A 27,985-nucleotide genomic window follows, 5' to 3' on the forward strand; every position below is an offset into this window, starting at 1 on the left:
ACCACAGGGTCCCTAAGGTCTCTCCCAGCCCCAGTGACCCCTCCCACGGGTGAGGAGCGTTTGCCTGCCCTTACCCGTTTAATGAACCATCTCGTCTGAAACAAGCCCACGCAGACGCCTGGCCTCAGAGCTGCCCCCTGAGCTGGGCCGGCAGGGCGGGTCTGATGCGGGGGCCAGTGGGCCTGGGTCAGGACCCCAGCCGGCCCCCAGCATGGAAGGCTGGAGGGCGAGGCAGGGCCCCTTCCAAGGGCCAGTCCCCTGACCGCCAGCCTCACCTCCTGGAGACACCCCAGAGGTCCGGTCTCAGCCGCCACTGTGCTCGGACGAAGGCCCACCCTTCTCTCCTGCCAGGAGCGCTAACCACGGCCTCTGAGCCCCTGCCGCCCTGCCGGTCGCACAGGGCGGAGTCGCCGGGAGACCGGAGAAGGCAAGAGACTTGCTCGAGGTCACACAGCGGGTCACAGGCAGGGCGCGGTGGGCGGCGAGGCCGAACCAGGGCTCCGGGCCGTACGGTGTGGGGAGTGGGGACCCCGAACGGCCGGGCCGCCGGCGGGGCCGAGCCCTTCGCGCCGGGCAGGCCACTCGCCCCTGCGCCGAGCGTGCCCTCCCGCTGCCTTAGGTCACCGTCGCCGCCCGCCTTCGCCTTCCTGGACACTGGCTCACGCCCACCCCCCGCAGGCGCGCAGGTACGTGTGTGGGTGTAGCCCCGACCCCGGGGCCAGCACGGCGCACGCGCCGTTCGCCCGACCGCCGCGGAAACAAGCCCCGGCATGCGCAGGCCCTGCCCCCTCGGCTGAAACCCCGCCCCACCAGGCACGCCCCTTCCGCCGTAAGTCCCCGCCCACCCGCCGGCCGAGGTACCGCCCCCACGACATAGGCCCCGCCTCTCATGCGCTCGGAGCGGCGCGGCTGTGGGAAGGCGAGTGCCGGCCAGCTGATGGGCGGGGCGGCGGCGCGGGGCGGTGCCTGTGTCGTGGGGGCGGGGCGCCGGCCGCGGTCCTGTTGCCTCTGAGGCGCGACGTCCTTTGAGGGAGGAGCGCGGCCTGAGGGCCGGCGCCTCCCTCGTTCAGCCCGCCCGGCCGAGCTCAGGTGCAGGGCCCGGCGTGGCCCGCGAGAACCCGGGGCGTGCGTGCGCGCACCCGGGGCCGTGCGTGCGCCCGCCCGCGCGGGGCCGCGCGTGAACTTGGGCCAGAGGGTGCCTGCTCCTGTCAGCGCGCTCAGCCCGGCCCGCGCGGCCCGATGCTTTTCCACTCGCGTCGGTGCCGAGCGTTTTCGCCGCTGCACACGGAGAGCGCGGCGGGCGGGTCGCTGAGGGCGCGGGGACCCGGGGGCTCGCGACCTGGGGTTGGGACTCCTGCCGCGCGCACCACCCCCGGACCGGCCCGGGCCCCGGGCCCCCCACTCCCCGGTCCCCCTGCACCCCAAGACCCTGCCCACCTCGGGGCCCCCTGCGCGCCCCAAGAGCCCCGGGCCCCGGGCCCCCTGCGCCCCGAGAGCCCCGCGCACCCCGGGACCCCCGCGCGCCCCGAGAATCCCTGGCCTTGGGACTCCTGCGCCCCGGAATCCCTGCTCCCCAAGAGCCCCGCGCCCCGGGACCCCCGCGCGCCCCGAGAGCCTGCGCACCCGGGGCCCCGTACACTCTACGCGCCCTTTGGCTGTAAGGGGCCCTGCCTGGGGCGCGCTGCCACTTGCTGAACCGACTTTGGGTGTCGCCTTTGCGAGCTGTCGTCGTTCCGGTACCGAGACGCGCGGCCTGAGCGGTTCCCGAGACTCATGTGCCTGTCATCTTGCAGCGAGAGAGAAGCAGGAAGTTGGACGTGATAAACTGTGCGTCAAGGGAGCCCAAAGGTGGACCCGCACGACGGGGGAGACCCGACCCTCCCCGGCGAACTGTGGAAGGTGATTGGAAGTGGATTCCGAAGCTGCTTTCTCTGCATAGACGAGGGTTGAGTCTCAGACTTTTCCTGGGAGCGGAGAGAGGTGCGTTAGGTAGATAGAGTGTGTTTTTCTTTATTTCTACTTTATTTTCCCTTTACTCCAAGTACAGCCGCAGATCTGAAGTGTTACGTCTGTGTTAAATTGACTCCAGTTGTTTGCATTTGGTCACGGGCTACCTGTACTTGACTCTAAGCTTCCACAACTTTACAATTCTTTTTAACTCAGTCACTCACTACTTAATTGAGTATGTGATGACCTCTCTGTATTGAGACCTTTTCTAGATAGGTTAGTTTGACTTCAAGAATGGCTTCAGTTTCACAATACTTATGAAATTTAACTTGAGCTTATAGGTTCTGCTTCTTCATCTCACTGTCTTATCAAAGCAGGTCCGGACAGGGAAGCGCAGCCTTAGCAGTCTGATGGCAGAAGGCCGGGAAACAGTTTGATTTTGAAGTTCTGGAATATTACCCCCCAGCTGAAATTGAGATAGCAGTTGGTTAGGAACAGTGGCTTTTCTTTAAACTGGTCTCCTCCCATGGTTCACTGTCCAGAGAACCATTAGACCTTGGTTAAGGATCACGGGTGGGTGGCACGTGTGGTGTAAAGGGTTTGCTCTTTGGGTGGATCCCTACATTTTTTGACTTACTTTGGATTTGGGGAGAGGAGAGGCGTTCTTGTAGCTGCTGGGAATGTATAACGGAGAGGCTGCCAACGTTATTGTCTTTTTTTTCCTTTTTAAGTGGGTGCATCAGGACCTTTCCTGGTTATGGAGACATTTGCTCATGCGCACCTGGGTGCACCGGGAGCAGGCACATAGGAGGCCTGTTTGTTTGCTGGTAGATAAAAGAACCAGGGAAACAGTCCGGTGTTTTTTGTTTATTTTTGCGGTACGCGGGCCTCTCACTGCTGTGGCCTCTCCCGTTGCGGAGCACAGGCTCCGGACGCGCAGGCTCAGCGGCCATGGCTCACGGACCCAGCCGCTCCGCGGCATGTGGGATCTTCCCGGACCGGGGCACGAACCCGCGTCCCCTGCATCGGCAGGCGGACTCTCAACCACGGCACCACCAGGGAAGCCCCAGTCTGGTGTTTTTTACAGGTGCATTGCAGACATTCAAAAACAACTTTGTTTTTTTTTTTTAAAGCAAATTAAAATTTTTATATAAACCCTTTTGGCTTTTTCTGCTGTAATATTTTTGAAAGGCACGTGGACTTTGACAGTCTTTTAAGCGTTTGTTATAAGTGGTCGTAATTTAACACGTGTGCCGGGGACCCAGCACCTTCATGCGCGTTCTTTAATTTGATTCCCTGCAGCCTCATGATCTGGCTGGTTCTTTCCCAGAGAGGTGACGTCACGGACCTGGGAGAGCCCAGCTCGAAGCAGGCCAGCCGGGGTCTGACCCTGGGTCTTCTGTCCAGCCGATCAGAGCCCACCCTACATCCTTTCTCAGAACGAACTTTCTGGGTGTGGTGTCTCTTCTGCAGCGTGGTGCACGCTGCACGCACTAGCAGGGAGGTAACGGTCATAGTCTCCTTTTTATTGATATCATGTAAGTTACTTCTCCTTGTTGCCTTGCAAAGGTCACAGTTCAAACATGGTTTCCGGGCAACTTTAAACTAAAACTCCTGTTGTCTAAACCCTCCAGTTGTGTATTTTAATATTAGCAAGATGTTGGTTAGTTAGGACAGGTGATTTCTGTCTTCTTTTCTCGTTTTGTTTTGAAGTCTTTTCGAAAAGACTTTGGTGGCCTTGCGCACAGTTTTTCGGTGGCACTGACACAGGGCTGTCTTTGCCTCAGACTTTCCCAGGGGTCATGAGTGTGGCACCGAATGTGCCCTGTTAGGGAAGGCACCGAACCCCTGACGTGGAGTCGTACCCCAGACCCCGCCAACTGAAAATCATCGGGCGTTTGCGGCGGCTGCAGTAACTTTTCCCTTGTGGCCTGTATGCAGCGTGGGGACATGGCCACTCCCCTTTCCTTCCCAGCCTCCATGTGATGCAGGAGTGGGGACCGTGACTGGCTCCAGCAGCTCGAGGGGGACGCTTGGCTCCCTTCGCTTTGCTAAGTGTCACTGCTTTGGTTACTATGACAGCACAACAAATTCACTCCAAAACTGGTGGCTTCCAACAGCAACGCTCATTTATTACTGCTCAGGGTCTCAGGGCCCGGAATTTGGAGGAGCTTGGCTGGCCGGGGGCTGGGGCTGAGCGTCCCTTCGGGGGACATCCTGGCTCCGGGGCTGGGAAGATGTGGGGAGCGGGGTGGCTGGCCTCTCCGTCACTGTGATCGCCCCGTGCGTGGTGCCTTCAGGGTGTGTCCCTAAAGGCACCAGGCCTCTGCAGCGCCCGGAGGTCACCTCGCCTCTGTCCGGTCGAGGGGCACCTCAGCTCCACCTTCTCCTGGGGGGCGCTGAGACCAGCACACAAACGGTGCTAGTTAATAACTCATGTCCAGTCAGGTTCCAAGTTTTGTTCGAGTGTTCTTGGTGAGAAAATGAAAGAAAATCTCTGAGAAGCTGGAGGTGGTGCCGCTGTGCCGGCCTCGAGCTTGTGACTGCACGACGCGCCTGGAACTGGGGACACGCTGCTGGGTCTGTGGCGCCGGGGGCCCCGTGCTGTCTTTTCTGTGAAAACCCCGGAACCGATGCTTTTGGGTCTAAAGTGGCCTGGCTCTGGCCTCCCCGCGCTCTGGCACCACTGACTGAGCAGGTCCTGGAAACTTTTCTCCCCGTTTCGTGCGTCAGGAGCTGGCGGGGGAGCTGGAGCAGCCTGTCCAGAGCCCAGGCTCGGGCCCGGGGTCTGGGGTGCAGCCAGGGCTGGGTCCGGCTTGAGGGCTGGAGGGAGGCTGCATTTCCAGTGGCCCTGTCCGCCCGCCCCCAGCCCGGGCTGCTGCCGTCTGCAGCCTGCTGTCCACGCGGATCCACCTGTTCCTCCCCGAGTGCCGGGTGGCCCTCGATGGAGACACCGTGCAGGCCCCTCCCAGCGTGAAAGGGGAGCAGGGTGATGGGCACAGGGGACACCTCTGGCCTGAAGCTGAGTCCAGCTGAGCAGAGTTGGCTGAGGGAACCAAGACACTATAGCAGGGACAGGACGAAGAAACTGTTAGGAGGAGAGCCCTGTGCTGGGTCAGAGCCTCATAGATGAGCACACACGGAGGCTCACGGCGCTCAGAGGCGCGCCGGGGCCCTCGGGTTAAACAGGGGAGCAGAAATAAACATGTCACTGGAAGGCGTGGAAGATGAGGTGTTGGCCATTGTGGAAACAGATCGACAGCAACAAAAACGAGACAGAGACGGACGATCAGGGAGGGCCAGCCCAGGAGCGCAGCGCAGAGCACCGGCTGTCCCTGAAACAGACCAGGGGCAGGGGGGACGGGAGGGGCTCGGCAGTGACGCTGTCGAACCTCCGAGGCCCCAGTGGCTTGGGTTCCTGGTTAAGAAGACGCTGCTCAAGGCCCTGTGTATGTTTCCCGGCCCTGGGAGACAGAAGAGTCAGAAAGTCCGGCAGGTATCCAGGGAGGAGAGAAGGGGCGCGGGCATCACACGCCCGCCAGGCACCCTGCTCAGGAAGCCACAAGGTGAGGGTGAGGCCCAGGGCCCAGCTGGCCAGCGCCACTCCGGCCTGAGCAGAGGCCGGGGGTCCAGGAGCACACGGCCTAACGGCCGTCCTGACATCTTTGACCAAATGAAGCCTGCTTGCCGAATTGATAATTCTTTGGGGGAGTTTGAGGGAAGAGTTTGTATCGGGCAGAAACTTTGTGTAGGAGAAAAAGGAGGCAATTATTAACCTGAGGAAACGGGCTCCCTGTGTGGCTCAGCTGGGGATGCTGTTTACAATGACAGAGTGATGTCGGCGATGACTTACGGAAGTGTTGGTGGGCCGCACTGGGAGGCTGGGAGGCGGGGGGGGGGGGCAGGGAGTTGGTGTGGGGACGTGCTGGCAAGACGTCAGCCCTGATGCTCCCCAAGTCAGAGACAACCAAGGACAGCTGTGCGCATGCACCGTCCAGCATGGACTCGGGGAACGAGTGCAGAGCTGCGGGGAAGTGCCCTGGCAGAGGCACTGCTGGTGCCCGTCCTCTGCGTTACAGAAACGCAGCAGTGTTGGCTTTTAAACCTATGCGTTGCCGTGATACGATAGACGTGGCTTGTCGTAGGCTGAATTGTGTTGAAATCCTAAACCCTAGTGCCTTGGGAATAGGATTGTTGCATGTAATTAGTTAAGGTGAACTCATGCTGGAGGAGGGCGGCCCCTAGTCCAAAACGACTGGTGTCCTTATAATAAGGGGGGTTTCGGACACAGACACAGTGAGGGTGAGGCTGCCACAGGCCAAGGAGCTACCAGGAGCCGGGGCAGAGCCCGGAACAGACTCTTCCCCGGCGCCTTCAGGGGGAGCACAGCCTCCAGAGTCGGGAGACAAGTAAGTAAGTGTCTGTTGCTTAAGCCCCCAGCGTGTGGCCGCCCTCAGACACTCATATATGGCTTCACAAATGCTGTCTGACTCTATGTCAATAAACTGAAATGAAAAGAACAGAAAAGCAGAGCCACTTTGGCGCCCTTGTGGAGGGTGGAGTCCAGAGGATGAGATGGGCCAGAGCAGCCGGCCGAGAGGCCCTCAGAATCTGGGTCGGGCCACGCGCGGGGCCGCCCGTTGGGCACTTACTGTGTGCGTGACACCCCTGGGCCTGGAGGGTGCCTGTGTGGGGACGTGAGGGGCCAGGAGGCCCAGAGTGAGGATTTTGGCCTCTGTCCTGCAGCCACGCAGGGTGTTTCTGGTGGTTGGAGCCCTGTGGCTACTTCTTGTTGCCAGCTGAGGGCTGCTGAGTGGACGGGAAGGGACAGCTTTGCTGCTGCGGCCGCCCAGGCTCACAGGGGTGGGCAGGGAGAGGAGCCCGGGGAGGTGGGCAGCCGGGTCACTGGTTTGCTTGTGAAGAAGGACCAGCGCCTTTGGAGGGAGGACAGCGGCTTTGAATTTCTCGCGGTAGGAAAAGTGGCGAGGCGTCCACAATCGGGCCTCCTCTGCGGCGGGTCCGCCTGACACGAGAGGAGACTGTCCCCTGGTCAGGGGATGCTCCAGTGTGTGTGCGTGGGGTCTTGGAGCTTCTGAACTGGGGCTGTGGGTGGAGTCAAAGGTCACCTGTGCTTCCAGGGGTGCCGAGGAGCCTTGGCCACACGTCTGCCTCAGTCGTCCTAGGGCTTGTGGGACGGAGCCTCTGTTCCCCGGTCCTCAGCGCTCGGCCGGCAGGGCCGGTTAGTTCTCTCACGTCTGGCGTCTGCGTCCACCTGGGCCCCCAGGGTCCTGGGTTTGTCCCTCTGTCCTGGTACCTCCTGCTCAGATTTCAGTGTTGGCTCCATCGTCCTCCCAACAGGCCGCCCTGCCATGGATGGGGTCCTGCTCGCTTCCTTCTAGCACCTGCCACCAGCTGGCATTGTTCCCAAGGCGAGCTTGCCTCCCTCAGGGCCAGGACGCTGTCCTGAGCTGCTCCAGCCCCGGCTCATCATGCTGACTGTTGAGCAGGGACGTGCAGGGCATTATGCATTGTGCCCGTGAGGTTCCATCCTGATCGTTTGATTTCTTATAAGGGGAACTGGCGTGGCCTTGAGGGTTGACACAGTGTGTCCTTCCAAAAGGTCTGCTCAAGTCCTGACCCCACGACCTTTACATTAAGATGTAAATTAAGATATAGTCATACTGGGGACTTCCCTGGTGGCGCAGTGGTTAAGAATCCGCCTGCCAATGCAGGGGACCCAGGCTCGAGCCCTGGTCCAGGAGGATCCCACATGCCGTGGAGCCACTAAGCCCATGTGCCTCAACTACTGAGCCTGCACTCTGGAGGCCGTGAGCCACAACTACTGAAGCCCGGGCACCTAGAGCCCGCGCACCACAACGGAGAGTAGACCCCGCTCACCACAGCTAGAGAAACCCTGAGCGCAGCAAAGAAGACCCGACACGGCCAAAAATAAATATTTTTAAAAAAGGAAAAAAAAAAGATGTAGTCATGCTGGATTAGGGTGGACCTCAACCCAATCACTGGTGTCCTGATAAGAAGAGATACAGAGATACAGGACACACAGGAGAGGCTGCCTGAGGATGGAGGCGGAGGTGGGTGTGATGCCGACACAACCAAGGATGCCAAGGACCGCTGGCCACCACCAGAGGCTGGGAGGGAGACGGAGCAGATCCCCCCTTGGAGGCCCCAGGAGGAGCCAACCCTGCCGACACCTCGACTTCTGGCTTTGGGTCTCAGAACCCGGAGGAAGTAGGTTTCTGCTGTCCTAAGCCCCCCGTTTTCGGTTCTTCATGGGGGCAGCTCCGGGGAGCTGGGATTTGAATCTGCATATTAACAACTGTGAGTGGCACGCGTTCCTTCCCCAAGACGACAATGAAAACGTTACCCAGGACGGTCGTTCTCCTCTGCCCGGTGCTCAGCCCCCACCCCCAGCCCCGGGCGGGCAGCTGGGCGTCCCCACTGGGCGTCTCTTGCTTTGTCCACAGCTGCTGCGCCCTGCGCGCACCGGCCCGCAGCAGCCGGGAGCCGTGTTTGCGCTGACACTGTTTTGTTGCCTTTCTTGCACGTCTGCAGTGGTGGCGGAGGACCATTCCACGTGGAAGCTGGCCGTGCCCCCTGGGGGCCGCGTGGCTCCTGGCGTCCGTGTCGGACGTGGCGCAGCGCGAGGGTCGGATCGGGACCCGAGGTGCTGGCTCTGACCGCTGTGCTGATGCAGATGTCAGGCGTTGTCCCCTGGAGCCCTTTTTCTGACCCAGGACCTCGTGTCCTCCCAGGGTCGTCAGCAGGGCAGGACCCCCTCGTGTGCGTCTCTCCCGGCCCTGACACTGCTGATCGCTGCCCGTCACTTCGCACAGTTCACCTCATTTGGGTTTGTCTGATTTTTCCTCACAGCTAAATCTAGCTTCTGTGTTTCTGACAGGAATCCCGTGTCCCATGCTGTCACTGTGCCCTGGAACAGGCTGTGCTCACCTTGGCCTCTGGCTTTCGCGGTGGCCTCCAGGCTCCTGTGCTGTGTGGTTCACGACGGAGAGCCTTGCAGGGAGACCCTTGGGGGCCCCGTGAGGCCTCCAGGCTCCTGTGCTATGCGGTCCACGATGGAGTGCCTTGCAGGGAGACCCTTTGGGGCCCCGTGAGGCCTCCAGGCTCCTGTGCTGTGCGGTCCACGATGGAGCGCCTTGCAGGGAGACCCTTGGGGCCCCGTGATACCCTGCCTCTCCTCGTGCTTCCACCCACTGGCTTTAGCTTCAGCGATGATTCTTGCCTGGAACTTTATGCGGTGCTTTTCAGGTGGTGATTTAAAAGACATTCCATCCTTCCATCTACATGTCTTAGTTGGCATTCTACCAAAAGGAAGAGCTTCCCCCTCCCCAATTTCCTTACCTTTTCAATTATTATTTATTTATTTTTTTTGCAGTACGCGGGCCTCTCACTGTTGTGGCCTCTCCCGTTGCGGAGCATAGGCTCCGGACGCGCAGGCTCAGTGGCCATGGCTCACAGGCCCAGCCGCTCCGCGGCATGTGGGATCTTCCCGGACCGGGGCACGAACCTGTGTCCCCTGCATCGGCAGGCGGACTCTCAACCACTGCGCCACCAGGGAAGCCCACCTTTTCAATTATTTATTTCAGCGTGGATTTGTGCATCTTATTTTTTTCTGTGGAGTATAGTCCACTTGCCTCATTCGCTTCGCAGCTGCCCTGGGGGCCCTGTCACCACTCTCTGCTCCTGTCCTGATGCTCTGGCACCTGGAGATGCCCCAGCCTCCTCTGGTCGTTTCCCTGCCCCAGCCCTGGACATCAGCCATCTCTCCAAGGACCGTGGGGCCTGTTTTTAAAGTACTAGTTGTTTTATTATTTTTTTCAAATTTTGCCGTGGCTGCTGTTACCTTTCTAGGGTTTTGTGTGCCGTGTGCCACGAAGAGGGTTTGACAGGAGGGTCTGAGAGACCCCCGAGCGGTCGGCTCGGGGCAGAGGGCAGAGGAGGACGCTGCCCCCTTGCCGTCTGTCAGAGGGCAGTGCCGTGGGCGTCGGGGGGTTGCAGCAAGGGAGGCTGATCTGTCACGTGTCGGGATGAAGGGGCCCTCGTAAAGCCCCTCTCCTGTGAGGGATTTCTGAGTGGGGCCCAGGTGGCTTTGTGGGGAGCGGCAGGGAGAGCTGTTCTGTGGCTTGGCTGGTCCTGCCCAGGGACTGGGGGCTGGCGGTGGGCGTGTGGTGTGGCCAGCTCTGATCCGGTTCCCAGGTTCGCAACGCATTGAAGCAGAACCACTGCCGGTGCAGAGCTGCCCCCTGGGGAACTGCTGGCCCTGACCCTCCTGTCTGGGCCTTGGGGTCCCCGGCTGTGCTGGAAGAGGTGGCCATCTCTACTTAGGACAGGGGGAGCCCAGGGCTGCTGTCAGCGCCAAGCATGCTGGGTGCTGAAGACCCCGTGGACGGGCTTCAGGCTGAGGGGCACAGACGTGGGCGCTGTGGATGGAGAGCAGCTCTCCTGGCCTAGAACCAGTCCTGGGTGTGGATGGGGCCTCTGGTCGGGGCGAGCTCACGGCCTCTGGGAGGCAGTTAGGAGCCGGGCTCTGAAGATTATGGAGGTTCCATCACTGCTGTCGTGTTTAATTTCCAACAGCTCTTTTAGTTTTCTCTAAATGTTCCCTTTTAGCGATCTTACTGTGTAGATACGGCGCCTTCTCGCTCGGAAGCTCTCTTCCTCTGGCGTCATCTGTTTTCTCCAGTTGCTGGGGTCTTCCTGTCTGTCCGCCTCTGTCTGTGGCTTCCTGGGCTGGGGGCCCTCAGCAGCTGCTCACGGGGGCAGCGGGCCACTGAGAAGTGGGTGCTTGCGTGGCGGGCGGGTGGCCGGCCCTCTCCCGTCGGCGTCTGCGGGGAGCCGGGTCCTCCGAGCGTCCCCCCCGGGCCACCGCCAGCTGGGTCTGCTGCCAACTCTGCACCCCCGCCCCCCTCCCAGGAGGGAACCCCATCTTCAGTTGGGGGCGGGGCTCTCACTGGCCAGGTGGGGCGGAGGGGTGTCTAACTGCTGCGGTCAGTGGTCAGTGGTGACTGGTCAGCGGCCAGGTGGGTCCGGCCGTTCACGGCCAGCTCGTTTCCGGGGTCTCGCTGCCGCTGGCTGAGGACTAGGTTTCCAGCAGCTTCTCGAGTCCGAAGCGTGGCGGTCGCGCCTCCTCCCGTCTGGCGCCTGTGTTTGGAGCAGGGGTGGGGAGGCCTCCCTCGCTGGCTCTCATGCGTGTCCACCTGCCATCCTTCACCCAGACCGCTGCTTTCATTACATTTTCCAGGAGAGAGCTCTTGTGGTAGTTTTCACGCGGGAGGGTCTTTGTTAGGCAGCGAGATCAGAATATTCACACACGCAGTCCTGGCGGGTGACAGAGTCATTAGCTGAATGGCTTTGCCTGTAATCCTTATGATGGTTTGTGTCTCTTTGCCAGAAACAGGCACGAGGCTCTGAAGAACCCTCGGGAATGGATCGCTCGTCTTTAAAATGGAAACGTACCCTTGAGGGTTAGCTCAGAGCCAACAGCGGCCCGGGCCTCCCGAAGCCTGATGTTCCAGAACCCCAGGGCCTGTCGGCGTGGACAGAGGGCACGGGCCCCAGACCATGGTCACCCTCATCACTGAGAAGCTGCAGAACCAGAGCCTGGATGACCTTGCCCGCAAGAGCTACGATGCCGGCCCGGTGAGCTGCCCGGCCCGTGTTGGGGGCGCTGCCTGGGCTGGGCCCCAGCTGGGGGAGAGGATGGGGGGAGGTGAGGAGGGAGGGGGCGGTGTCCCAGGGAGGCTGCGGCGCCTTTGCAGCCCCCAGAGCCCGTCAGCGTCGTGATGGTGGGTCCTCAGCTTCATTAAAAACAAACTTGGAAAGCCTAAGCTACACATAGACGCGTACGGTCCTGGGCGCTGAGTGGGCAAACGTCCACCCTGGTCGGCAGCCGGGCCCGCCAGACGCTGCCCGTGCCTCCGGGCGCCGCCCCTCCTGAGAGCTCCTCTTGAATTGTGTCTCTGTGGGTTAGCTTTGCCCGAGGTGGAGCCGATTTCTAGGGCCGTGTTGCCATGACCTTCAGCTCACACCCTGCCTGGTTAAACTGGAGTCCGGAGGGAGGCGGCTGAGCGTCCGCACCTGCCTGGTGCTGGGGGCCGTGCCTGAGCGTCTCCCCGGGCGGGTGCTCAGCGCCGTCGTGTCACCCGCACCCAGCCCTTGGCCTGTTGTCGCCTGTGGTGTCCTGCAGGGAAGGGGGCACGCGAGCAGGTTTCGCTGTAGAGAGAGCATGACAAGAAAAGTCCCACTTATAACTCTTCCCGTTGTGACACATCATTTCACCTTGTGTGACTTCCCCACACGTCCTTCTGGACAGGATGCACGTGTGTGGGAAATAGTGCCTTTCTGTACCCGTGGGCGTTTCACTGAGCTCCTGGTGAGGCTCGCTGACGCGTCCGTGGGGTTCCTGTGCTGTGGGTGCATAGACGTGGCTTAGAGCACCTGCTCTAACATTCACTTAAAAAAAAAAAGAGGAGGGAATTCCCTGGTGGCCTAGTGGTTGGAATTGGGCGCTTTGACTGCCCCAGGGCCTCGGCTCAGGGAACTGAGATCCTGCTAGCTACGCAGCCAGAAAAAAAAAGAAAATACGAGGTGTAATTTACATAGCGAAAGACACCATTCAGTGTATCTTTCTGAGCAAGAAAGTCCCCGTCATCTCTATCACTGTTTGATTTTGGGCTCGGGGCGCCCCAGAGAGCAGGGCAGCTGTTCTCGATGCTGGGGTCGAGGCGAAGCAGATGATGTGCTGGGGACAAGTAGAGTGGGGAGGGGCGTTGGGAGTTGACACAGGGCTGGAATTCGGTGGAGCAGAGGCTGTGGGCGGTGAGCCAGCTGGAGCCTGGGCCGGACGCGGGAGTGAGAGGGTAGCAGGGCCCACAGGCCCCAGAGCTTGGTGGGGACGCAAGCCCTGTGGGGACAGGAGCCGGTGGGGACACGAGCCTGGTGGGGACAGGTGCTTGGCGTCCGTTCTCAGTGAGGGCCAGGACTGGAGCAGAGGCCATGACTCGGGTCAGGGGAGCAGGCCCCCTCTGCTGCAGGGCTGTGCTGGGGGCCTGGGAAGGGCGCCAGGTGGAGGAGTGAGGGGGGGTGCAAGGTCAGGGAGGGTCAGCGTGTGCTGGCCCCCATGGACGTACCCTCAGCGTGCTGTGTGTGTCCTCCAGCACATCCGGCCGTGCAGGTATAGTTGGGTTGGCAGAGAGCTCAGCTTTTAAAGCCTTGAGTTTAAAAAATACTTTTTTATTGAGGTGTACGTTTCATCTAGTGAAATGCGCAGATGGGGTTTGGTGTGGATTGGGTGAGTTTTCCAGTCGTGTACGCGGTAACCTTGTCACCGTCACTGCAAACCTCTTCACCGCCCCGGGAGGTCCCCTGTGGCCCCATGTGGCTTTGCTGTCCCAGAAGTGCCAACATGCAGCGTGTACTCCTGGAGACTGGCTTCTCCACTCAAGGCGAGTGAGCGCCCCTGGGTTCACTGTGTGGATGGCGCATCAGGAGCTGTTCCTTCACTCTGTTGAATGGTCCGCGTCTCCTGTTGCCAGACACTTGGGATGTGTCCACGACTGGCTGTTAAGAATGACACTGCTGACTGCGTTCGCGTGCAGGCCTCTTGTGGAAGTCTGTTCCCACTGTGTTAAGCGAAGGCCTGCCCAGAGGCCCGTCAGTGCCCCAGCCGTGCCGTCTCCCTGGTCGGGAATGGTGGCGTCTGCTCACGACTCTGACCGCGTGTCCCTGATGACCAGTGAGATCAGGGCCATTTCCTGTACTTACTGGGTGTCTGTATGTCGTTTTTGCTGTCCTTTTGCTCATCTTTCTTTTGGGTTGTGTGCATTTTTCTCACTGGTTTGTAGGAACTCTTTGTATATTCTGGATACGAGTCTTTTCTTGGATGTGTGTTTTGCCAACATTTTCTCTTATTCCATGGTTTGCCTTGTCACTTTCTTTCTTTTTTTAAAAAACTTTTATTTATTTTTGGCTGCGTTGGGTCTCATTGCTGCACGTGGGCTTTATCTAGTTGCGGCAAGCAGGGGCTGCTCTTTGTTGTGGTGCGCGGGTTTCTCATTGCGGTGGCTTCTCTTGTTGTGGTGCACAGGCTCTAGGCGCACAGGCTTCAGTAGTTGCAGCATGCAGGCTCAGTAGTTGTGGCACATGGGCCCTAGAGCGCACGAGCTTCAGTAGTTGCGGCGCATGGGCTCTAGTGCATGCGGGCTTCAGTAGTTGTGGCTCACGGGCTCTATAGCGCAGGCTCAGTAGTTGTGGCACACGGGCTTAGTTGCTGCGTGGCATGTGGGATCTTTCTGGACCAGGGATTGAACCCGTGTCCCCTGCATTGGCAGGCGGATTCTTAACCAATGCGCCACCAGGGAAGTCCGCTTGCAGCCCTCTATGTCCTTTACTTAACTGAATAATTGTGAGGCTTTAAAAAATCCTGATTAAGAAAAGAAATGTATTCGGGGCCCATGTTTTTCTTTTTAATCACCAAGAAAGACAGTGTTGGGGACAAACAAGTTTATTGCAGGGATAAAACACAGGCCTGTTTCTTGAGTTGGAACTCTTTCTGAATCCGCATGTGTAAACCCACAGCACTGAAACTTCTTTCTCTTCACTTTCAGTATTCTGCCCAGAAACTGAACACAAGTGGCCACTCGTTCCCTTCTGAGACCGACGGTAAGTATTTAAAAGCGCCAGCGGGTCTTTCTGGGCTGCTGTGGGCCAGGACCCCGTGAGCAGGGCCGGACGGGGAGGCTGACACGGAGCGTGGGGCCCCTGCTGCGCCCCCTCCTCTGCTGGCCTCTCCCTCCTCTGGGCAGCGGTGCGGGTTGGAGAGCTTCCTTTCTGGAGGCGGCCTGGCAGTGCAGACCTGAAAGGCCCGCCCGGTGGGGTCTTGTGGCCACCAGGGAAAGGACGGGGGTCCGGCGGTACGCACGGCCTGTGCCGCAGCGCTGGTGTGGCGCACACCCGGCCAGCGGTGGGAGCCGGGGTTGTGCGTGCCTGGAGGGCCTGGGTCTGCCGGACCCCTTCCCTGCACCGCACGCCCCTGCCACGTGTGCCCTGTGGTCTGAATGGGCCTAGGAGGCTTGGCCGCCCGAGCGTAAGTCTGTTTGCGTGAGTGTGAGTGTGGGCGCCGTGGCCCCTGTGACGAACTGTGGCTGGTGTCCGTGGTCGTCGTGAGGTGCTAGTGGTGCGACTTCAGGCCCGACAGTCCAAGTGGCATCCAGGTCTTCCCCTGCGGCCCTGCTCACCTCCACGGGGACGCTGTGCTCGGCTCCCTCCGGGCTGCTCGGGTGCAGCTGTCACCAGGGTCTCGGGTGGTACGGGCCCGCACGTGGCCCTGGGCACCGTCTCCGTCCCACACAGGGCCAGTCCTGGCTCGGAGCCCCTCGGGCTTCCCGTAGGCCACGGAGCCAGCCCTGCCGTCCTTTCTGACTGACTGTGCGTCCTCGTGACCCGGGGTCACCTAGGGCCTTTGCTTGTGCCTCTCCCAGCGGCGGGTCCTGGCCTCCATGCCAAGGCCCCTCGGCTGGGGGTGACCGCAGAGCATCTGGGCTGGAGGGGCTGCTGGCCGCCCCCGGGCCAGGTCATCAGGGCTCGGGGCTCCCCCAGCCCTGGCCCCACTCCCCTGGCTGCCCCCGTGCCCAGGTATGCTGCCTGCGTGAGCCCATCTGTGTCGAGCTGCTGACCCCTGTACGCTCGGCCTCTCGAGTGACCCTTATGCCCCCGTCTGATGACGAGGAAGCTGGGTCTGTGGTGTCAGGTTCCCCGTGCCCCTAGGTGTCCCCACCGTGGTGTGAGCTGTGACTGTGCAGGGCAGGGGCGGGGGGGAGGGGCATCCCACGAGCAGGGCTGGGCCCACCCTGAGGCCAGGTAGGGCTGAGGGCGCGGGGGGGTGCGCCCCTCACCCGTCTCTCCTCCGTGTTTCCCCAGAAGACAAGCACCCCTGGAAGGTCGTCAGTGGAGGACAGCCCGTTGGAAGCCAGGGGGCCGCGGGCCCTGCCATCCCCTTCCCTCCTGGCCCCTGCAGCCCGAGCGCCAGCCTGGGTGCGGTCAGTGCCAGGGACCTCAGGGATGGCGCAGGGCCGCCCTCAGCACCACCGACCAAGCGACACTGCCGCTCCCTGTCGGAGCCCGACGAGCTGGCGCGCTGCCGGTCCCCGTGGCGCCCCGGCGGCTCCAGAGTCTGGGCTCCTGTCTCCAAGCGGCGCTGCCACAGTGGCGGGAGCGCCACGCTGCAGGCCGGGAGCGCCTGGTCGCCGGGCCGAGCCCTCCCCGCTGCCAGCTCCGCCTCACCCCCCGCGCCCCGGCCGGCCTCGGCTTTGGCCAGCAGCGGCCTCCTGGCCCTGGGCCCGGCTCGGCAACCCGCCGGACCTCGCTGGCCCTCGCCGCGCCGCCGCCTGTCCCTGTCACAGGAGCACCTGTTGCCAGTGGACGCGGCCCCACCCTCAGCAGGCAGCACGCCCGCGTCCACGCCCGCGTCCACGCCCGCGTCCACGCCCGAGCTGGGCCGCCGCCGGGGCCTGCTCCGCTGCCGCTCTCAGCCATGTGTGCGCGCGGGCGGGAAGGGCCAGCGGAAGCGCAGGCGTGAGGAGGATGCCCGCTGGCCGCGCCCGGCCCTGGACTTCCTGAAAATGACGCGGGTGAGGCTCCCTCTTGCATCCAGTGCAGGCGCCCCCTCCATGGGGCGGGGCGCTTATGGGGGGATCCGCCCCCCACGCGGGCCTGGGCTGCCCTTTGCAGGGTGGAGACAGGAGCCGTTGGTCAGGGCGTCGAGGCTGAGCGGGCGCCGTCGCCACCAAGCCTTTCCTTGCCATCCTTCGCGGAGCCCGCCACCAATGACGCCTCTTTGGAGAAGGTGTTGTTCAGAGTTTGGGTTGTGAACCAGCTTGAAGATTCTGGTGTCCGGGGTCACCGCCTGCCCCTCCCATGCTGTTTTCTGATCGCGGGCAGTTCAGAGCAGAGTTAAAGGAAAGAGCCGGTTTCCAGAGGTCTGACCTGTGCATCTTTGCAGGGGGATGGCAGGACCTTCTGGGGGAGCTGAGGAGCAAGGACGGGGCTCTGGTGTGAGAAAAGGGAGAGGACGGCCTGCCAGGCCCCCTCATCACAGAGGCGACTGTGCCTGGGGTCCTGGCGGGGGCGCAGGAGCCCGCAGGGTGGGACTGAGGTCGCCGTGGTCCACAGAACCCAGGTGGGATCCAGGCTGCACGATGCCGTCTACACCCACTCTCGGCCTCACCGTCAGATTTACCTTTCCTGACTGGTGGGTTTTCTGGAAGGTTCTTCCCAGTGGTGGGGAGGGAGCTCCCAACCCACACTTGCTGGCTGTGAAGTTTCCGTGGAGAGCTGGGGTTTAGGAAGGGGGTGTTCCGAGCTTTGCCACGTGCCGCGGAGGAAAGCTGGCCGTGAGCCCGATACGCACCCCCCAGCTCTGAGTACTGCAGCGTCTGCGGGCCCCGAGGGGGCAGGACTGTGGGGACGTTCCCACCAGGGACTCCAGAGTAGGCAGGGGGAGCAGAGCAGGGGGAGCCCTCACTGCTGGGTGGGCGTGCCAACCCCCAGGGAGGGGGCAGGGATAGGGTGAGGAGGAGGGTGTCAGGACCACTGACCACAGATGTGCGTGGACCCAGCCTGGCAACTCTCGGGTTGCTGAGCTCTGGGCCAAGCATGGTCGTGATCGCCTTGTGATGGAGAGGCTGCCGTGCAGGGCGGCTGGTGGGGGAGCAGAGAGGAGACGGGAGCTGGGGTGTGGGCAGGACAGGGCTGAGGCACTGCCCCCCAGAGGGACAAGCCTGGGGAGGGCAGAGGCTCCTCCTGTTACGGGCGCGTGGCTGTGGTCCTAGAGCTAGCTCCCCTGCGCCCCTAGCACGCAATTCCCGGGCCCAGCAGTCTCGTCCTGTGTCCCCTTCCTTCTCCAGCCATCCTGCCCCAGGCTCCTGGCAACCTCTCTCGTGCTCATGGGTGTCTGCCTCTGATTCAACCCTGATGTCCCCAGCAGAGCCATCTCTGAAATGAAAGCATAAGATAGTGTATCAGTCATCTGTTGCCTCGTAACAAACAGCCCACATCTAGCAGCGTAAACAGCACACGTCTGTGCTATGTTCTCGTGGGTTGGGCACCCAGGAGCGGCTCAGCTGGCCGGTTCTGCTCAGGGACTCCCCGAGGTCACGGCCATGCTGTCGGCCAGGGCTGTGGGCACCTAAGGCTGGACTGGGGCTCGGGGAGCCACCTCCCAGCTCCCTCACGTGGCGGAGGTTTGGTGGGATTGCTGGAAAGCCATCTGGGCCTGGGGTGGATGTGGATTTAAACAGACCCGCACCCACTTTCTCCAGTCAGGATCTAGTAGGGTTTTCTGTTTCTTCAGTTTGTTTTGAGTATTTCTGGGGACTTGTCTGTTACAGTTAAGGTTTCAGTTTTGGGTACAAAGTTGCTCATTGTACTTCTCAGGCCGTTAAAATTTGTAGTCTGTACGTTTTTATCTTTAATGTGAATGATGAAGTGTGTGTGGCTAGGAACATTGCAAACAGATCACAACGGCCACCTGTTGAAAAGCATCTGGTGAAGAACCTTCCCCCCCGTGCCAGTTCTGATCCCCATTTTGAGGCGTGGGGTCAGTTCCGGGCCGGGTGCAGAGGTCAGTGCCCAAGCGGGCCCCTCGGCCGGTCGGCAGCTCCTCCGTCCCTCACCAGACGACGTGACTGTGACCTGTGTGGACTCACACCGCCTCTGAAACTGAATGCCTGGGTTTTCCCACCACACACCTGCTGTTCTCTGCAGACACCAGCCGAGTGTCCAACAGCTCACTTCACTTCTGAGACGAACTACCTGGGGTTAGTGCAGACCCTGCAGGTCAACACTCAGCCCCACAAGACGGCCCCACTTCAGGCACCAGCCCCAAGTCCAGGGCCTCCTGTACCTATAAATAGGGGGTTCCCACGACCCCTCCTCAGGGTCCATCATTTGCTATAATGGCTCACAGAACTCGGGAAAGCACCTTATTTACGACACCCGTTTATCATAAAGGCTTCAACACAGGAACTGCCAGATGGAAGGGATGCGTAGGGCAAGGCATAGGGAGGGCGCAGAACCTCCACACCCTCTCCAGGTGCACCACGCTCCCAGCACCTTGACGAGCTCACCTAGGAACCCCACCGTTGAGGGGATTTTATGGAGGTTTCGTTGCATCGGTGTGATTGATTAAGCCATTGGCCACTGGTAACTAACTGGGTCCCTGGAGGTGGAGGTGGGGTGGGCTGAAAGTCCGACCCTGGAATCCCAGGCTTGGTTCCGCTGGTGACCAGCCCCCATCCTGAGGCTGCTGCGGGGTCGAGTCGTGTTGGCGTGAACTCGGGTGTGGTTGGAAGGGGCTCCCCCGCCCCCGTCACTCAGGGAACCCCGAGGAGTTTAGAGCTCTGAGCCAGGCACCCGCAAGAAGACCAAGTATGTTCCGTACTCCATCACGATGTTACAATGTACCTAGAAAACGCGATTATTTCAAACGTCAGGGGAGTGAGGTGACAGTGGCCAAGCGGTCACGGGGTCTGAGTGGCGAGGTTCGGGCCTCCCTGCGTTTGGGGTGTGGGGCCTGTAGGGCGGCAGGCCCGCTGCGGCGCGCTGCGCGGGGAGCGAGCTGAGAGTGTCGTGGGTGTTTGCTGCGGGGCTGCAAGCGGGAGGGCCAAGCACCGTCTGCAGGAGTGACTTGAGTCCCTGGTCCCGGTCCCTCCCTTGGGCAGGCCGCGGCGGTCACTGGGCTCTGCGGGCGGCTGGGGCATAGAGGACCCGCCATCACCAGGCGTCCCCTCCGCGCAGGACATCGCCTCAGGGAAATGCCCGTCGCTCAGCCTGGACACCTGGCGAATTCTGTCCGTTTGTACCTGGAGACCCCCAGGTTTCCTGTCCCTTAGTCCGTCTCCCTTCCACGAGGCTTCCTAGGCACGGGAGGAGCCCCGAGAGGTCAGAGTGCACAGGCCCCTGGACACAGCGCTGGGGCTCCGCGCTGTCCAAGGCCAGCTCCCGCCCGGGCCTGCCGCCCGCAGCTGCCCGGAGCCGCCAGGCCTGGGAGCTTGTTGGTCAGCTGGTTCCCACTGCTTTCTCACAGAAGCAGCCTCTTGGTTCTTGTCCTTATTTTTGTGTCATGCACACAGTGCCTTAGAGATTGTGGCCGGAATGTGGCTGTGAGCTTTCCCTGGGGAGGGCCCCCCACGAGGCCAGGGCGCTGACGTGCCTCCCCAGTGGCCACAGGGGCGGCCGGGCCCTGACTCCCAAGTCTTGTGTGGATGTCACTGGGCCGGTGAGAGGGTGGGGGGCCCGGCACCAAGAGGTCAGGCAGTCGCGGCCTTTTCACGGCCTCCTGGAGGAGGGGGGCAGAGGGTGAGCAGGTGGGGCTGGGGGCCTCGCCCTGGCCGTCCGTCCACCAGCCCAGGGTGGGGGAGGGCACCATGGGAGGGTCCGGCAGAGGCGGGGAAGACGCAGGGCGGTGGTGGTTGACCTGCAGCTTCTGTATTTGTGAGGCTAGTTCCCTGTCCACGTGTTTCAAGTTCGTTTTCTGAGCAGCTCGTGTCTGCCTTTCATTTCGTCCTTTTTATTCGTGCTGTAGTTTCCCCCAAGTTGAATAAACAGACCGTGTCATGGTAGATGTACTCTGTCTAGTCTGCTTTAACCTGTTCGCTTCTCCCGATCGACTGTCGCGTGAGCGTATTGCTTTAGACGGACGTGGAAGGTGATGAATGTAAAAACCGCGCGTGGTGGGTACACCCATCTCTCTTGCGGAGGGGACGCTGTGACCGCTGTGGGTGGCACTGTGGGTGGAGGTGTGCCCAGCGGCCCTCTTCTGAGAAGGTCAGTGCTGGGGTCAGGCGAGGTGCCAGACACGCAGGGCCCAGGGCACGAGGCGTGAGAGAGACTGTGTCCGTAAGGCCCCCGTGCCCTGTCGCTGAGGTCACCACGGGGCTCTCGCTGGTGAAATGAGGGTCCCCGGGCACTGCAGGCCGCCCAGCAGGAGACACCGCGGTGGTACCATCCTGGCTGTGCGACCTGGTGACGGCCCCCCCAGCCGGTGTCTGGGCCTCCAGAGAGACCCAGAGACAGGTGGCCGTCCACTGCAGAGTGGACTCGCCAACCCCGAGAGCCAGGGGTCAGCCTTCCTTGTCACCATCTCTTTCGCACACGGCTTCTTGAGGAAGGAGGGGGGTGGCATGGATTCAGAGGCCTTGCACGTCCTCTCCCGTTGCCCAGGACCGGCCCCTTCACACTCCAGACGCTGCCTTCAGCTTCCGGGCCCCGCACCATCCCGTCTGGTCCTGGTTCCCCAGTCTCCTCTCTGTCCTCCAAGCATTTCGTGAGGACAGACCTCGTGTGTCTGTGTTTGTCGGTTGTGCCGGGTCCTTGGGGGTCAGTCGGGTGCAGGGGGCCCCCGCATTGCTGGGGAGATGATTTCGGGGCGTGATATTCTTCAGTCTGCCTTCTGGGGCCCCCGGCCTCAGAGGGTGGGCCTCCTGACTGGTCCCCTCTTTCCCTTTGCCGGTTCGCAGATGGAGGGTCTTATCCCTGGGTGTTGGGGGTCTGGTTTTGGGGACGTTTTCTTTGTCTTGCATCGCCTGTTTCCTCCAAACTGCTTCCTCTTTTGGGTTGTCCTCACTGCTGCCTTACGTAGAAGATGCTGTCCCCAGGTGTTTGGTAACGTTGGGACGCCTGCCTACGTTTAAGACGGGGACCCAAAGGCCGATCGGCGGCCCCATGTGCCTGGGTGTGGCCCTTCGGCCGTGAGCTTTTTGTGGGGTGCTGGGACCCCCCAAGTCTTCACCCCCAGTTCCACAGAGAGGCCTCTTCCAGTGCTGCCTGGGGAGGCTGGGAGTCCAGACGGGGTGCCGACCCTCAGGCGGCCCCCGTTTCCGCATGTGTCCTGCTCGTGGTGGACACCCCCGTCCCCCCAGTCCTGTGGTGTCCACCGGGCCGGCCTCCACCCGTGGCGGGTGAGGAGGGCCTTGGCTCGGCTGGGTCGGCCGCGGTGCGTGTCCAGGTTCCTCTCCTCGGCTGGAGCCCAGGCTGGACCCGCGCCTGGGTGCTGGGCTCCAGGGGCTCCGGGCAGCCGGAGGCTCCCGCCTGGGCTGTGGCCGTGGCCTGTGGGCAGGGCCAGCTCTGGTCTGGAGCATGGACGCTGGGCTGTGCTTCCAGGAAGAGACCTGACGAGCCTGCGGCTGGGCCGGGCCGGCCGTTTGCTGGCAGGATGGTGTCTGTTCTTGCAGAAGCTTGCGGCTCAGTCTCACGGGGCTCTTCGCTCCAGCCGCGGAGGGTTGAGCGCGAGCTCTTGCCCGCGTCAGTTGGGTGGTCTGTGGTGGGCGCATCCCCCAGGCTGTTTTGCACACAAGGTGAAAGACCCTCTAAAACTGAGGGCTCCTGATTCAGAACTCAAAGTTTTGACCTTTGATTGTTTTTGTAAAATAAATTTATTTATTTATTTATTTATTTATTTATGTTTAGCTGCGTTGGGTCTTTGTTGCTGCGCGCGGCGAGTTGCGGTGAGCAGACCCTACTCTTCGTTGCAGTGCACAGGCTTTTCATTGCGGGGGCTTCTCTTGTTGCGGAGCATGGGCTCTAGGTGTGCGGGCTTCAGTAGTTGTAGCATGTGAGCTCAGTAGTTGTGGCGCACGGGCTTAGTTGCCCCACCGCCTGTGGAATCTTCCTGGACCAGGGATCGAACCTGTGTCCTCTGCATTGGCAGGCGGTTTCCTAACCGCTGTGCCACCAGGGAAGTCCTGACCTTTGATTTTGAAAAGATATTTTCTGGTCATCTGCTTAGATGCAGGTCACCGTCAGACCAGAGCAGGCCCGTCCGGCAGCGAGGGTCACACGTGTCAGGTCAGGCCCGGCCCTCTGGAGCTTTGTGACGCCCCCTTTGGGCTCTTCAGTGTGGAGAGTCAGTGGCTTCGAGCTGTGCGTGGCCTGAGCCGGGAGTGTCCAGAGCTGCCGCATTCACGCTTGAGCCGCAGTTGTGGTCGTAGGCGGGCCTCCGTCCTGGCCACCGAGAGGACCTGTGGGCCGTGGTCCTCCCACCAGCTGTCAGGTTACTACCGTCTGGGTAGGGCTTCGACTTCCGTGCTGTGAATCAAAAGGAGAGTTTTGTAGGTGGAGATGTGAGGAAGGACACGTCGGCTCCTGCTGCTGTGGGTGCAGGGCTGGGCCCGCCGTGCTGTGGGGTCTGCGTACGGAAGTGACCTTGACTGTGGCGTCCACCTTGATTTGAATGAAGAAGAAATTATCTCACGCGTCCTCATTTTGTGACCCGGGCTTGTGGCCAGTTGTCAGATCTTCAGGGACTTGACTCTTCAGTGTTACTTCTTGGTGGCTCACTCGTTACAGTAGGACAACAGCCGAAATAAGGCCGTTGGTCTGGTGGAGCTGAGTGGCACCCCCGAAAGCGCTGGTTCCAGAGGGAGCTGCGTGTGTGGTTCTGGGGGGCCTGTTCCAGGGAGACATGTGTCCAGGAGCCTGACCGCGGGAGGCCTGGGGGCACCCTCGCCCCGTGGCCGCCACCCCCACACACACGTCGCCATGTCGGATTCTGCCAATGCCCTGAGAAGCCCCAAAACACGTAGTGACGTGTCTGCGGGGCAGGGTGGGCAGCCCAGGGGTGACGCCTGGACGCGCCGTGGACAGCACGTGGCGCTGCACGAAGCTGCGGGACCAGGAGTTCAGGGAGGGACCGGGGGCAGCGGCAGACCATCGGCAGAGCAGCTCTCAGCTGGGCGCTCTGGGCCGGCCGTCCGGGGGCGCGGGGTGGGGAGATGCCCGCCAGGCTGGAGGGGGTGGAGGCTCAGGGGAGGCCCCCTGTGTAGGGTGTGCGTCTCAGGCGTTCTAAGGTGAGGACAGTCGCGGCGTGTCGGTGTTGAAAGCGGAACCATTGGAAGAGGGAGGGCTGAGGGGAGAGGAAGGTGGGCACCGGGGGTGGCTGTGGGGCTCGCCTGGCAGGAGCTGGGGGCCCTGGCGGGGGTCCCCCGAGGCAGGCTGTGGAGGCGGGTGCCGGCTGGGCTGACGAGCGGGGCCGTTGTTGCGCAAGGACCCCGGACCTCCGGCCAGTCCTTCCGCAGGTATTTGATGGGATCGTGGACACACCTCTGGCCTTGAGTCCCCGGGCCCCTGTCCCCCATGCGCCGGGTCTCAGTGGGGCCATGGCCCTGGGCAAGGCAGGGGCGCGGGCAGGTAGGGCTCTGAGAAAGTGGCCCCGAGGGTTGGGAGGGCGTGTGGCGGGGCCCAGGGGACTGAGGACGCCTTCTGTGACCTCGGGGACCCCTCCTGGTGGGATGCCACCTCCCCTGTGGCCTCCTGGAGATGCTTCAAGCCCGTGTCTTTTCTGTTGCAGACGTTAAAAAATTCAAAAAGCCTTTGCTCCCTCGATTATGAAGACGAGGATGAGGAAGACGCCCAAGTGAAGACAGCCGTGTCCTCCCCGTGCGACCCGCACGGCCCCATGAGCACCGCTGCGCCCAGCCCCGGCGACGCCGGCCCCAGCCCGGGGGGCTGGCGGGGGTGGGTGGCCGGTGAGGGCGAGGGCGGGAGTGGCGGGGACCCAAGTGACTGGGACAGCGCCGGGGAGGAGGGCATCTTCCCCCTGGGCCGCGGCGAGCTGGACCTGGAGCAGATCGAGAACAACTGACCGGCAGGCGGGGGAGCCCCGGCTCTTCCCCGCGAACGTGCTGTTTTGAACTCGAGGTGTCGCTTTGATCCAGTCTTTCCTAAAGAAGTGTTCTGCGTTTTTACGGCATTTACGGTTCCGAGAAAGCGTCTCTATTTTGAAGTGAATTTTCGTGAGGGCATTCTGTTAACAGGGTCTGTGCACAGACCCTGGGGTGGGTTTGGTGAAACGCCTGCTGTGAAGGGCACTGCGCGTGGTTCAGCTGCTCGGAAACACCGGGCGCGTGGCCGGCCCCTCTGTGGATGCGGTCGTCGTGTGCCGGGCTGTTTGGAGCAGGGCCACGTCGCTGAGGACTTGGGATGGGCCGTGAGGACGTGGTCCTGGCAGCCCTGCTCTGTCACTTCAATAAAAGGCATTCATTTGCTTTGCGGTGTGGCTTCTGCCGCTCGCTTTCCGCCCCAGGTCACGTAGGCCTGGCTGGCCTCGCGTCTCTTTTTGTTCATTCTAACAATAAAATCATAGGCTTTCTACCAAACACGTTGATCTAAGGAACTTTGGGTAAGAGGAAGGATTTGCGATAGCGAAAGGAGACGTTTATAATCTTTGGAGAAGTATTCTTGCTTTTCTTTCCTGAGAAAATGGTCGTGGGGCCCTGTTGTTAACTGGAAGCGCCTTCTGAACTGGTTTGGGCTTAGCTGGGGGCCGGGCAAGGCTGGGAAGCGTGCTCTTCCCCATGGGCCCCCCATTGGCCCTGCCGTGCGAGGTGGGGGGCAGGGTCTTTGAGCGCTGCGCGGCTGCCTGCCGGGCACCCACCCACCTCGTGCCTCTTGGGAAACTCAGCAGCACCTGTTCTGACACAGTTACTTACAGAACTGAAGTGGCGGTAAAGGCTTCTTTTCCCATCAGTGTCGAAGAGGTCTTTCTTCTCTTAAAACCTCGGCGGCAGCCTGAGGGCCCCGCTGTCCTCAGAGGCACAGTTCGGCTCCTGGTTGCTCTCCTGGGGAAGTAGGGGAATGGATGTCTGTGCCGCAGACAGATGCAGAGGGGCCTCCTGCCTCTTCTGAACAGTCCACGTGTCCAGCCAGAGGCCCCTGCCACTGGCTGTGCCCGTCTGGGGTGTCACCTGGACAGTGGGGATTTGGAAGCTGCCTGGGTTTTTTTTTTTTTTTTTTTTGTGGTACGCGGACCTCTCGCTGTTGTGGCCTCTCCCGCTGTGGAGCACGGGCTCCGGACGCGCAGGCTCAGCGGCCATGGCTCACGGGCCCAGCCGCTCCGCGGCATGTGGGATCTTCCCGGACCGGGGCACAAACCCGAGTCCCCTGCATCGGCAGGTGGACTCTCAACCACTGCGCCACCAGGGAAGCCCTTTTTTGGGCTTTTTTTGGCGACGCTGCGCAGCATGTGGTATCTTAGTTCCTTGACAGGGATTGAACCCTTGTCCCATGCAGTGGAAGCGTGGAGTCTTAACCACTGGACCTCCAGGGAAGCCCTGGAAGCTGCCCAGGTTTAGCTGAAAGAGAAAAGAACAAAATTGAGTTGCCGAGGGGGCCGGGGGTGGGGGGCGAGACGGGAAGGTGGCTGCAGGGGACGTGGTGCTGGTGGTGTCGGGACGGCTGGAGAGCCCCCAGGATGGCTCTTCAGCAGGGGCTGGAGGAGGGGACCCTGGCCTGGCAAAGGCTACTGTAGGGCCCAGGCGGGGAAGCGCGGGAGAGAGTCGGTGACGGCAGGGGCAGCGCTGTGTGCAGGAGTGAGCCCAGCCAGGCCCAGCCCCGGGGGGCCCTGGGCAGGTGGCGGGCGGGCACGGGAGAGCTCCCCACAGCCCTGTCCAGCTGGGCCGGCCGTGGGTCTCCAGGCCGAGCACATCTGTGTCACTCCAGGCTGCTCGGGGTCAGCCTGCAGGTCTGGGCGGCCGCGGAGGGGCGTCTTAGGAGCCCAGGTGAGCACCGCTGCTCCGCAGCTCCCGGCCTCCTGACCTCTTCCAGGTGAGTGCCTTGTGACCCCCATGCTGGTTGCCCCAGATAGTAAATACCTTGGATTTGGAGGGTCACGTACAGTCTTCTCCCCGCAGAAGTGGAAAATCCATCTGAGCTCTCTCGGGCAGTCACCGTTCAGGGGTCGCTTGCTGGTGCCTGAATTCGGGGAATTAAAGGATAAAGTCAAAGACAGAAGGAGGAATCGATGGTAAAGTAAGAGCAGAAACGATGGAAGCGGACAGAGCCAGAGCGAGGAGACAGAGCCAGAGCGAGGAGACGGGAGTCTTGCCTCTGATGGACTCAGGTGACGGGCCGAGCAGGACGGAGCCCAGAGGGACAGTCAGGGGCGACAAGAGGACAGAGCCTGAGGGCAGCAGGGCCCCTGCCGATGGTGAGAGGGCGAGGTGGGCGGCGGGGAGGAAAGGGCGAATTCCCAGGAGGATAGTGCAGAAACCAGTGCCGCAAGTCAGAACCCAGGGCCAGTCCTGCAACCACTGAACAAAACGGGCTGAGCATCTTCCTGCAGAGACCACACCCACCCCAGACGACTTCGGGCAAATCCTACAAAATACACAAGATGGAGGAGATTCCAGTTGGAGAAGACACGCCCCCGAGAATCCAGTGTGGCCAGGGAGGCCCTGACATGACGGCGTGGAGGGGCGGTGGGGGTGGGGTGGAGCTTGGCGGTGGTCGGGGTCAAGGGTCAGAGTGGTCAGGGTCGAGGGCAAGCAGGGTCTGTCTCCTGGCCTCCACCCCAGGCCTCCGGACAGCAGGGAGAGGGCCCTGGTCCCCTCACAGTGGCCACCAGCCCGTAGGTGCCAAGCCCCTCCTCCCTTTCCCCGGGCCCCCGACCTTGACCCCCTCCCCCACCCCACTGCTCAGCCGGGCACCCCTCCCGGGGTGCCCGCAGCCCATCCCAACCGTGGGCCTCTGCCCTGGTGTCGAGTGGGAGGGGAAGTGACTGCCCATCATGCACCTTTTCCTATTTTTCTGCAGCTGTGGATATAGCTTTTAAAAACCTATTTAAGTTGATTTTGGTAATTTATATTGTCTTAGAACGGTGTCAGTTTCATCAAGAATATCCCATGTACTAACCTGTCACTTTTAATCCGGGCTCTCTGGTCCCCTCTTCTGGGCCCGCACGGCGTCTGGGTTCTCTCGCTCTGTTGATTAGCCTGGTCAGACGTTTGTTTATTTTATTTATTTATTTTGAGGAACCAGCGCTTGGATTTACTTTTGAGTTCCCCCATTTTCCTCGTTTCCAATTCATTAATCCGCCTTTATCTGTACTCCTCGCTCCTGCCTCCTGCGGATTTACTTTATTGTTCTGTTTTCCCTCCTTGTGTCGAATGTTGAGTTCATTTATTTTCAGTCTCTCTTGCTCAGTAATAAAAACATTTAAGGTTGCGAA

General features: G+C 61.3%; 1 protein-coding gene across 3 annotated transcripts; it reads left to right on the forward strand.

The window, feature by feature from the left end:
• Positions 1–1,188: 1,188 nt before the first annotated feature.
• On the forward strand, positions 1,189–27,985 carry FAM53A (family with sequence similarity 53 member A). 3 transcript variants are annotated; one of them, XM_033419632.2, is made up of 5 exons: positions 1,189–1,989; positions 11,378–11,625; positions 14,592–14,646; positions 15,904–16,613; positions 24,329–27,985. In XM_033419632.2, exons 2-5 carry the CDS (start codon positions 11,548–11,550, stop codon positions 24,620–24,622), a joined length of 1,137 nt encoding a protein of 378 aa, XP_033275523.1. In that variant the 5' UTR covers positions 1,189–1,989; positions 11,378–11,547; the 3' UTR covers positions 24,623–27,985. The 3 variants fall into 3 exon arrangements, with proteins under 3 accessions (XP_033275523.1, XP_012386777.1, XP_033275522.1); XM_012531323.3 differs by having other exon boundaries at positions 1,189–1,980; XM_033419631.2 differs by having other exon boundaries at positions 1,189–1,899.

Source organism: Orcinus orca, chromosome 4, assembly GCF_937001465.1.
Source record: "Orcinus orca chromosome 4, mOrcOrc1.1, whole genome shotgun sequence".
Taxonomy (NCBI): Eukaryota; Metazoa; Chordata; class Mammalia; order Artiodactyla; family Delphinidae; genus Orcinus; species Orcinus orca.

What these genes read in the sequence shown, in the direction of transcription:
- FAM53A (XM_033419632.2), top strand. Translation starts at nt 11,548, where the DNA reads ATGGTCACCCTCATCACTGAGAAGCTGCAGAACCAGAGCCTGGATGAC. An exon ending in AGAGCTACGATGCCGGCCCG is followed by an intron (nt 11,626 to 14,591) that starts GTGAGCTGCCCG and finishes CTTCACTTTCAG; the next exon opens with TATTCTGCCCAGAAACTGAA. An exon ending in GTTCCCTTCTGAGACCGACG is followed by an intron (nt 14,647 to 15,903) that starts GTAAGTATTTAA and finishes GTGTTTCCCCAG; the next exon opens with AAGACAAGCACCCCTGGAAG.